General features: G+C 38.1%; 1 protein-coding gene across 1 annotated transcript in view; it reads left to right on the top strand.

Annotated features, from left to right (window-relative positions):
- Positions 1-11,913, top strand: part of ABCB11 (ATP binding cassette subfamily B member 11) — a 99,396-nt gene that overhangs the window by 18,815 nt on the left and 68,668 nt on the right. The window contains exons 5-8 of the mRNA XM_007945836.1: positions 2,114-2,201; positions 4,156-4,289; positions 6,477-6,648; positions 10,208-10,332. Coding sequence (XP_007944027.1) covers positions 2,114-2,201; positions 4,156-4,289; positions 6,477-6,648; positions 10,208-10,332 — 519 coding nt within the window. The remainder of the gene's footprint in view (positions 1-2,113; positions 2,202-4,155; positions 4,290-6,476; positions 6,649-10,207; positions 10,333-11,913) is intronic.

An 11,913-nucleotide genomic window follows, 5' to 3' on the forward strand; every position in this document is an offset into this window, starting at 1 on the left:
ACCTTTAATCCTATATATATATTTTCCATGTACTATTTAGTTGTAGGTTTTAAGATTTAGGTCTTTAATGTATTTTGAGTTAGTTTTTGTGTATGGTGTGATATATAGGACCTATTTCATTTTTCTGCAAATGAATATCATCCAGTTTTGCCAATGCCATTTGTTAAAGAGACTGTCTTTTCCATATTGAATGCATTTTGATCCTTTGTCAAAGATCAGCTATCCATAGCTGAATTTATTTATTTCTGGATTCTCAATTCTGTTCCTTGGTCTATGTGTCTGTTGTTGTACCAGTACCTGGCTGTTTTGACTGCCATTGCAAGTGTGAGGCTTCCTGTTTGTTGTTCTTCCTCAATAGTACTTTAGTTATCTGGGACCCCTGTTCTTTCCATATAATGTGGTGATTCATTTTCCATTTCATTAAAGAATATTGTTGGAATTTGGATCAGGATTGCATTATAGCTGTAGATACAGCTTTATGTAGTATTGACATTTTCACAATGTTAAGTCTTCCTACCCATGAGCATGGTATATTTCTCCATTTATGTAGGCCTCTTGGTTTCTTGTAGTAGTGTTTTACAGTTTTCCCTGTATAAATCCTTTACATCCCTAGTTAGATTTATTCTTAGGTATTTTATCCTTCTGAGGGCTATTTTAAATGATACTATCTTCCTGATTTTCTTTTCAGAGTTCTCTTTGTTAGTGTAGAAGAATCCAACCGACTTTTGTATGCTGATCTTGTACTCTGCCATTTTGCTGAAGTCTTCTATTAGTTCCAGTAACTCTCTTGTGGAGCCTCTGTGATTTTCTATGTATTCAATCATCACCTGTGAGTAGGAGTAGTTTTAGTTCTTCCTTGCAGATTTGAATGCCCTTTATTTCCCTTTCTTGCCTTACTGCTCTAGCTAGGACTTCCAGTACAATAATGAATACGAATGGTGATAAAGGGCATCCTTGTCTTATTCTAATTCTCAAGGGAAATGTTTCAGTTCTTATTAGTATTTTGAAAGCCAAACCAGAATTAAAAAAAAAAAAAAAAATTATTGAGTATCTACTATGTGGAAGGATTTGCCCCAGGCATTGGGCACTGTGACTAAGCAGCTTAAGCACAGCCCTTACACTTGAGTGGCTTGCAACTTAGTTGACGAGAAAACACATAAAAATACTCTATATAAATATATTCAATGAAGATAATGAACAGAAAGTATATAGGATGAAAGTATCTATGCTAAGTATTCTGACTTCTGATTTTTAAAATAAATAGGCTCTGTATCATTTTATCATGTCCCTGAGGGTCAGAACTGATATCAATCCAGTATGTCTCTTTTTCTAATTATAAAATTTCTGTTTCCTAAAAACAGTTTCAGAATATTTTATTCCTTCCTTCCTAGCCCCTGCTAAGCCTCAACCCTGCTCTGCAGCACAACAGTTATGCTGGGAAAATGCTGAAAAGCTGTCTTGATGTTCCTGGCTATTGTCTTGACTTCAACCTTAGAAATAGTCCTGGAGCATGAAACTTCATGGGCTGTAGCCAGCAAAAAGACAGGGCTAATAAAGTACTTTTCAATACCCTACGGGATGGTGACACACACATTTTTCACAGTGTCACTCAGAGATGGAGGAGTGAAAAGCTGGCTTAGATTCCTGGAGGAGGTGACAGTCAATCTCCTGATTTACAGCACATATCTGACTACCAGGGTCTTTTCTGACAGCTCATCTGAATCTTTAAAAGTTTTCTCTAGCTGTGATTACTCTATTACTATATATTTAGCATGAGTGAAAGGGGTCGTGGTGGACAGAGAACTTGGCTGCCATCCAAGGTCCCCTAGCTACCAATGATTGCTGACTAGTTATTTCACAGACCTCTAGCATTTCCATCTGTGAAAAAAAGGGTCAGGGGAGGGGTGGTCATTTTTCAAGTGATTGATACTGTGAAGTGTATTTACGGATTTGGTTGGATTCATTATAATTCTACATAGATAAAATGCTTTACATATATTTAATAGGTATTTTTAAATTTACATTTATTTTAAATCCTTCGGTACCCACAAATGTAATCCTTGGTAGCTTCATCCTACTTGTGAGTCTTAACATAATTTTCCCTCTTTTGAAGGTTGCTGAACATTGAAAGCGAAATGATCACATTTGCCAGTTACTATGCTGGAATCGGTGTATCAGTATTTATCACAGGATATATTCAAGTGAGTAGCTTCTCCTTTTTATTTACAAATCAACATTGGTGTTCAAAAACATTACAATGGAATTAACCTTTTGAGAAGGCCTAAGAGCTATAGTTTTATTTCAGGGGAAGAAAAGATTAATGCGCTTTGCTGCTAACCCAAAGCTTGGGGACTTTATTTTGTTTATATGGTATCTATACAGACAGGGTACAGTGCTGTGCTCTATTCACTAGTTGACAGTCCTTATACTCTTATCACCTGTCTTTCCTGTTGTCAGCCTCTCATATGCCCTTGCCGACCCTGGCAAACAAAGCCTATTCTTAGGTCCCTGGAATCTGAATGAGAATGCTATCACTTTAAAATCCAAAATGGCCACCACTTGTAAACATTCAAAAAGGCTGCGCCCTTGGTCACTTTAAATATCCAAAATGGCTGCCACATGTATACACTCAAAATGGCTGCACCCTCCAGACAGCAGAAAGTCCACAGCTCAGGTTGTATCCCTCCTTGCTATTCCCTTCCTAGTCACAGGCCACCAGAACAGTTGTCCCTGCAGCCCTTGGTGACTGGGACTGATCTTTAGGTCAATTATCAGGTCCCAACACCACTTGGAAATATTCAGGCTGTTGGTCTTATCAGAGTAGCTGGCAGTCCGCAGCTCTGACCATCTCTGTACTCACTGTTTTCTTTCAGATTTTTCCACTAGTTGATTCCTAATTCACTTCTACATAATTCCTTTCAAAGCTCAGGGTTCCAGGATTATCTTCTGTATCTCTGTCAATTGGTTTTTCTTTTCTTTGTTGAAGAGGGTCTGTGTCACTTGTCTGCCTATTCCTCCATCTTACCAGAAGTCCAAAGCTTGGGGACTTGAGTCCCTACACAGGTGCCTCAGAGGAAAGGTCTGGCAATCTACTTCCAAAAACATCAACCATTGAAAACCCTATGGAATACAGTTCTAGTCTGACACACATGAGGTCACCAGGAGTTAGAATCAACTTAATAGCAACTGGTATTATTTGTTTATTTGTTTTTTGGGCAGTTTCAGGCAGGAAAGAGGATATAAGAAGTGGTCCAGAGAGACAGAGAACACACTCTTAGTTTTAATGTTGTGTCCTCCCTTGCCCTTCCCTACTTCATCCTCTCTTCTAACCTTGATAATGAATAGTTGAGGTGTGTATGTGGAAGGAAAGTGAGTAACTTGGAGCATGGTGGGTGGAGATAGAGAGGTAGAGAAAAGCAAAACTTACTTTCTTTTTCTTTTTCATTGTAAATGTCTTACCAAACACCAACCCAGAATCTGTAAATCTGAATCTAGAGCATATTGTAGATTTAAGCCATGGAAGCACTTGGGAGTCACTTAACCCTTTTTAAAAGAAGAATACTTCATTTTCTGCCTTCTTCTGTAAAAAAGAAAAATAGTGAATTCCCTCTCACTTGTTCAAGAATTTCAGAAAGTTAGCATTAGTTGTAAAGATAAAGTATTTTTTTCTTATCCTTTCATGGGAAGTTGTAATGGCTGCTTTACTTTGCTTTGATTGCCAGCAGATTCCATGCTTATGCATGGAATGCACAATGGAATGTTTGCCTTATTTTCTCTGAAAATCATTGATCAATACTGTTAGGGAGGCCACTCGGGAAAAATTCATTCCACAAAATAATGATTTAAAAGCACTGATAATTTTGGCACTCTGAGTCTTAACATTGCACATGAAGAAAGTAAAGTGTAAGTCAAAGTCATAGGTTTGCTTGAGTGTTGAGAGCTGGATTTGAGTCCAACCCTTCCTGCTGCCATGTCCACAGTTGATCTGAGAGCTAGCCAAGAGCTAGAGCCTTAGTTCCCAAGAAGAAGTGTGTTGTGAATTCCTTCTCTCCTTTTCTCAACCAAAAAACCCCCGATTTTCTCATGAAAACCAAAGAAAGGATTATTGAATATTTTTAATGTTGTAATGCTAAAAATGTCTTGCTCTATTTCCAGATATGCTTTTGGGTGATTGCTGCAGCCCATCAGGTGCAGAAAATGAGAAGAATTTACTTTAGGAAAGTCATGAGAATGGAAATTGGATGGTTTGACTGCAATTCAGTGGGAGAGCTTAACACAAGATTCTCTGAGTAAGTACTTGCAGAGCAATGTTTTAATGTATATGTTATTTATTTTCATAATCAAATACTTGTTTCTAAATTAAATAACAATTTTAAATAGTTTTCCAGTTATTTTTGATATATCTTATCTCTTAAATTGGACTTTTTATGAATAGCATGAATAATGCCTTTTCAAATATGATCACTATAATTTGAAAGCTGGAGTACTTCACTTTGGTTGCAGTCTCTTGATTAGAATACTGGAAATGATGTATTGTGGGAGAGAGTTGAAAAAAGTAGAGTTATTTGGCTTTAAGAGGAGAAAGTGAAGGATGTTGCAATCTATATGCCTACAAGGAAAAACTACAATTGGACCTAATTATCTTGCTATGTGTTTTGGTTACCTAGTTCTGCTCTAGCAAGAATATACCACAAATGGGATGCCTGAACAAACAGGAGTTTATGCTCTTACAGTTTGGAGGCTTTAAGTCCAAGTTCAAAGTGCCAGACTCTAGGGGCTGGGTGAAAGCCCCTCAACCTTGGGCTTCAGCTCTGCCTCTGGCTCCCAGCCCACTGAAGCTGAAGGCTTTTCTTAACTCAGACAGCTGCTGGCTGCTGAGGCCAACAAGCCCAAGGTTGACAAGTAAAAAGGTACTGTCCCAATGTTACCAAACCACATGGCAGGCCATTAATTCAAGTCCATTGAAAGCCCCAAGGCTGGCAGAGCATGGCAGGTTGCTGAACAATGACACGGCTACACGCAAGGTTCAAGCATGCCATAAGCTAGAGACCATTCCCCAAGGCTTCTCCTTATATACAGGAAGTGGCCCATATCCTTAAAGCAGCTACTCAGCTGCTCACAGTAGATTCCACCATGGAGTTGATTATGGGGAGTCTCATCGTGGGGAATACTACATCCAGCTGCCCAGCCACTCAACCAGGCCCAGCCAAGGTGACACACAAACTTAACTACCACACTATGTCTGCAGAGGCAACTTCAGTACAGGAAAACAAAAATTCAAAATAGCTTGAGAAGAAAGATTCAAACTGAAAAACTGGATTTACATTCAGTTTACACCTAAATACTAGTTTGAGTCATTAACAGTCCCCTAGAAGTTCTGAATGAGCCTTGGGTATTAAGAACCAGTTGAGTTGAACTTTGAGGTCCCATGAGAAACAATTAGTGAGTAGTGAAGATAAAAACAGACTGAAGTTGGGATTCTTCAATTCTAGCGCTCACTCTGCCCCATATTATGCCCCTTATTATGTAACCTGGCTAGATTACAATTGTTTAATTCCAGAATAATCACTTAGATCCTTTCTTGCTCTCAAATCTCTGTTTGATCTCTCTGGACAAAGATTAAGAGACTGTTCCCAGGAATATGAATTGAATGTCATTATACTCAATCTATATTCTGGAGCACTTACCTTGTGCCAAACATAAAGATAAACCACAAAGCTCCTGCTCTCAAGGAATTTATAGGCTCTTAGGAGGGCTAAGAGGAGCAAGCAGATAAATGATCAGAAGTAATATCCATATGCTAGGCACTGTTCTATGGGTTTCTTATATATCAGCTAATTTAATCATTGTTACTAACCATTGAGATAGAGTCAATTTTACAGATAAGGAAACTGAGGCACAGAGTGGTTAAGAAATTTTCCCCTAAAGAGTTGGTTCACATTCAGAGACTGTGGCTTCAGAGTCTGTGCTTCTAACCACTGTTCTATACAGCCTCTAATCAGAATGTGATAGTTATACACACACACAATAATTATGTTTCTGTGAAAACACAGGCAAGAAGATATTTCTCCTTCCTGGGAGATTATACAAGGTTTTATGAACTAGGTGTCATATGAGCAGAACCATCAGGCAGGAAGAATTTAGTAGATATTAAGAGAAGAAGGGCTTTTCAGGATAGATTATTAGCTATCACAAAGAATGAGACAAATAAGATGGTATCTAAAAGCTTTTATCAGCTTCGAGTGGGTATCACATGGGAAAGCTGTGTTAGAGACAAACTTATTTGGCTGTGAGAGAAGAGGCTGGATGATCTCCCATGATGCAGCACATTTTCTGAGAGCTGAGAAGCATTTGTGTTACCTGAGGGTGATGCAGTACAGAGATGAGTGTTTAGAAGAAAAAGATGGCGATTTCTCAGCAAGGCATTTGAATTGATCAAATTTTATTTTGGTGACCAGTGCCTCTCTTGTTTCTAGTGATATTAACAAAATCAATGATGCCATTGCTGACCAAATGGCTCGTTTCATTCAGTACATGACCACATCCATCTGTGGGTTAACGATGGGATTCTACAAGGGTTGGAAACTGTCCTTGGTTATTATTTCTGTCAGCCCTCTCCTTGGGATTGGAACAGCTATCATTGGTCTGGTAAGAATGTCTTTTTTTCTTTTCTTTTTTTTTTTTAATTGTGCTTTGGTGCAAGTCTGATAAGAATGCCTTCTTGCTTCTTTCCTGCAAAGACATTTGCACTGATAAATAGCCAAAAATATGAACTTTGAGTCTCTTCTCCTGAGTGTTTTTAGTCCAGCTCACTATCTTTACTTTGATTTATTTTGTTTGATTATTCCCCAGTATCAAATAGCATTCCATAGATTAGGAATTCATGATGCTTTAATAATTTGAATATTATTTCATTAGTAACAATAACAACTATATTTACTGTAACAACTACATCTACTATTCTGCAAGACACTATTAGGAGTTTCATATGCAGCATCTCTTATCCTTACAATAGTCTTATAAAGGAATCATTTGCCCCATTTTACATATAAGAAACTGAGGCCAGAGAGTTGAAGAAACTTGTGACCCAGGACTGCAGTGCTTGTGAGTTGCCAATCAGGATTCAAGTTCAAGTGAGTCTGACTCCCGATCCACATTGTAATAGTTTTCTAGGTATGCTGTGACAGAATATTACAAACAGGGTGGCTTTCAAGAACAGAAATGTATTACCTCATATTCTGGAGGCTAGAAGTCCAACATGTTGGCTGAACCAAGCTCCCTCTGAAATCTCTAGGGGAAGATCCTTTGTTGTCTCTGTTGGCTTGTAGATACATCTTCATATGGCTGTCCTTCTGCCTATCTCTCTGTGTCTCTTCTTTTATAAGGACATCACTCTAATATTCTAAATTAACTGATAACATCTTAAAAGACTCTATTTCCAAATAAGGTCAGGTTCACAGGTATCAGGCATTAGAACTTCATCATATCTGTTTGGGGACACAATTCAATCAGTAACACCCACCAGCTCTCCAAAAGCCTATTACTTTCCATGGTCTCCCAAGCTCTGATTCTCCCTCAAAAAGGCACAAAAAACACATTCAGATCAGTAACAAAAACATAAAAGATATTCCTGCTAGCACAACTGTATTCTCCATTCCGTCTGATTGGCTTCAGAGAGAAAAGGTTACTTGACCTGTTGTAAGCAATATCCCCATCACAGTCTTGGCTCCCCAGGTATTCAGGCCAAAAGAACAGTAGGAATAAGAATTTCAGGCCACCTAGCTCTTTAAAAAAAAAAAACAAAAACAAACTCCAAAGGATTGAGAAAGTACAATTTCTTACTTTTAGAGCAGCCCCATTAGAAGGCAGGTCATTGGATCAGGCACCGTAGGAATTTGCTAGATAGGAGAATAGAATTTAAGTGAAAAGCTGCTCACACACTGAAATCATTGAGCAACCAAGCTCCATGACTAAATTTTCTAGTAAAATATTCTGTACAGTCCACTAGGTATATTACTTTAACATTTCCCCGAGACTATAGAAATAGCAAAGAGTGCACTCCATTTACCTAGGTCAACACCTGCCTCCACCATTACAAGTTGTGAGATCTCTGGAAAGATACCTAACTCATCAAAACTTCATTTTCCTCATCTATAGAACAGGAATAATACCTTCCAAAGTTATTTTGATGATTCCCAGCATAATCCATGCAAAGCACGTAACATAGTTACGTGCACAGGGTTAACTGCTTAGCAGCTATATTACCAGTTACCAGTTGCTGTGAGTCAGTTGCAACTCATGACAACCTCATGTATTTCAGTGTAGAGACGAGCTCCACAGGGTTTTCATGGCTGTGGCTTTCAGGAGGAGATCGCAAAGCCTTTCTTTATAGACGCCTCTGGGTGGGTTTGAAGCATCAACCTTCCAGTTAGTACTCTCCTGCCTAACTGTTTGTGTCACCCAGGAAGTCCAAGTTTATTTTTTTCCATTTCACCACATCATGCAAGCTTTATGACAGCCTTTCCCACCACATGCTTTCTAGTTGTACTCGAGGGAATCCTCAGCTTCCATGAAGGGACTTCAGGGGTCAGCAAACATTTGATTCAACTTTTTTCTTAGATACATTTAATCTATCTTTTCAAAGCTAAATTAGCTATACACTCAAATGGATCGTGTGCCACATTTTATCACACTGGAGACAAAAAACATATTAAACTTGCCCTGCCAGGTTAACGTGGTTTTAAGCACATTGAGAGCTTAGTTTCCTCTGTCCTCTCCATGCCCATATTTCAACTTTTTATAAATGTGTCACTGATTTGGAATGTTGCAGCTCTCCACTGAGTTCTTGAATTCAGGTCTGTGCACGTTTGTTTGTATAAAACCAAATTTCTCTATGCTCAATTCAAAACCAGGACAAAAAGAGAAGGGGAGACAATGCATGACATATAACAAGCTATCCTGGGTTTGCATGCCTCTGTCTGACTGTTATATTTATGATGAGAAACATGAGCAATCGTTACATAAACATCCTACTCAGGAAGCTTAATGAATAAATCTTGATACAAGTCTTCCAAGCTCCTGTATCACTTTAATTCGAGTACCCTGAGACTATGTAATTTGCTGTTACAAAGAAAAGTGGTATAATTTGCAACTACTTAATTTTCTTATTACTGGGCAGTTGACATACATTTCAGAAACAAATTAGATGAGGAATGTGATAAAAAAACTGCAATGTCATCCATAGCACCCAAGTTCGAAATTTAACATTGATGAAAATAGCCTCATCTTCCCTAATGTTGGTTTTCCCATTCACAAATTTTATAAAATGTGGACTTGTGAAATACATGTATTGTAACTGCTTTTTACTTACATTATAAATTTAAATTCTATTTAAGGTTCTGTTTGATAAAAGTCTGCCACTAAAATGTTTGAAAAACTATTGGAATATAATAAACTCCCTAAATCTATGTACTATATATTGTTTAGGTTGCCAAGTCAGTCAATCTTCCACAAAAATTGCTTCTCCCAAGCCCCTTGTCTCTTAATCTGTGTCACAAGTTAGTTTTAACTAGGACTCATCCAAGTCCAATGTTAGAAGAAATAACTATTGAGTTTCCTATTAAGTGCAGATGTCTGGTAATTTCCTTTGGTAAATATCAGAACCATGGTTAGTTGAGTCAAATGGTGCCATGTTATTCTGAAGCTTTCTCTTATGGAATTACCTGTGAACATCAGGATTTTTGCACGCTGAGACCTTCTCCCTCATTCTATACTCTGACATATATACACAAACTGATCCTATGGCACATTTTAGCCTGCTAATCATGAAGCCTCCTGTGTCTGCTTCTGGTGTTTGTCTAAAAAATGTGCAATGGCTTTTGGCCAATATCAATGAGATGTGACCTGGTTTGGCTTTCACTAATATAATGAGTGAAACATTTTCATCTCACTGAATGTTCTATTTGAGACTTGTTCTGAGCGGGGCTTTTGAGAGTGATTTTTAACGTAATCATTTTGATTTATCAACAACCAAACATCTGTAGATGAGACTTCACACGGACCAGATTGTTTTCCTTCTGTGAATGATATTACAGGGAGAATCTAGTCTTATACTATAAGCTTATTTCACTAAATGAATCATGGAATAACAGTCTGACTCATCTAATTACCTGGTTGTCACATTTTCTTTTCTTCTTTTGGATTTTAGAGTGTGTCCAAGTTTACTGATTATGAGTTGAAGGCCTATGCCAAAGCAGGGTGTGTGGCTGATGAAGTGATTTCATCTGTGCGAACAGTGGCTGCTTTTGGTGGTGAGAAAAGAGAGGTTGAAAGGTTGGTTAAATGAAATGTCTGCCACTTTCCTAAATTTCATTGATCAGCACAGCACCCTAAATCTTTCTTGTTTTGTGCAAAGTGGCAAATCTGCCATGATCTATGGTACTCTGAGTAGTTTTTACTCAAGAAGTAGCTAAGCAGAGTAATTTAGATTGGTCAAAGAATGACAAGGAGTTCCAAGCCTTTAGCTATGCTGTTTTGAAGAAGTTTGAGTTGGTGTGTTTTAGAAAGTCAGTGTTAGGTTTGATTTTTGTTTCAAATTCTGGTGGTATATGTGTAAACATGTTACGCTTCATGCCAGTCATAGCGTTGTTTGCTGCCATGAAAGAAAGCATAACCAAACAAACCAAACCCACTGCAGTTGATTCCAATTCATAGCGACCCCAAAGGACACAGAAGAACTGCCCCATAGTGTTTCAAAGCAGTGTTTACGGAAGCAGACTGCCTCATCTTTTTCCCTTGGAGTGGCTAGTGAGCTTGAACCACTGACCTTTTGGTTAGCAGCCAAGCACTGTAAGCACTGTGCCACCAGTGCTCGCTAAAGAGAAGTCTACCTGATGTAAGATGCAATTCTACACATTTTTATTAAACACGTTTGATTCAACTGCTGTTCTCTGTGATCTTTACAAAGTCTGATAAGTGTTCTGTTTCATCAAACAAAATCTAGCACTGGCATATTATGGATCATCATCCCAAAGATTAATTCTTAATAAGAATAAAAAAACCCAAATAAGTTGCCAAAACAACAGTGCTGTCAAAAAATGTGATTTTGTTTATTTTTAATTCATCTAATATTTTTGAGGGCTTACCATGTGCCAGGAACTAATTTTATAAAATAACCATCAACTTACTATACATTCCTTTTTTTTAAGTGTTATAGATCTATGAGGAGCTCTGGTGGAGTAGTGCCAAAGGCATTTGACTGCTAACCAGAAGGCTGGCAGTTCAAACCCACCAGCCACTCTTTGGAGGGAAAGTTGGGCAATCTAACTCCATAGTGATACTACCCAAGGAGGGGCTGCTATGAGTCGGATCCGACTCGATGGCAGTGATTTTTTTTTTTTAATACATCTATGATGATGATGTCATTCTCAATTGCTACAAATTTACCAAATAAAAAGAAGACTAGGTTTTACATTCTCTAATTATCCTCTTCTCCTTTCCTTTTGTTTTGTGTAGTAGAGTTACCCTGTTTCTTATAAAAACATTTTCAGCAGCGTGTTTTTTCCACCCTGAAAGACGTTAATCATCTTTTATCGTTAATAAAAGTGGCAGTGTAAGTTTTTTTTTTTTTTTTTTTTAAATTATAGCAAACATAGGACAGATCTTCAGTTTGTGCCTTGTGAAATTTAAAAGTTCTCCATGAATTGATTTTTTGAGTTGTAGGAAGTCAGTACAGAATGCCTGAGGTATAAGACAATGGTTGTGGATCACAGCTAGATCATAGAATTACTGAAGATTGTTGTTGTTATGTGCCGTCGAGTCGGCCCGACTCATAGCGACCCCTCCTTGGGTTTCCGAGGCAGTATCACTACGGAAGTAGGATTGCCCAACCTTCCTTCCGAGGAGTGGCTGAAG

Source organism: Orycteropus afer, unplaced genomic scaffold, assembly GCF_000298275.1.
Source record: "Orycteropus afer afer isolate SDZICR_OR568_19922 unplaced genomic scaffold, OryAfe1.0 scaffold00001, whole genome shotgun sequence".
In the NCBI taxonomy this organism is placed as follows: domain Eukaryota; kingdom Metazoa; phylum Chordata; class Mammalia; order Tubulidentata; family Orycteropodidae; genus Orycteropus; species Orycteropus afer.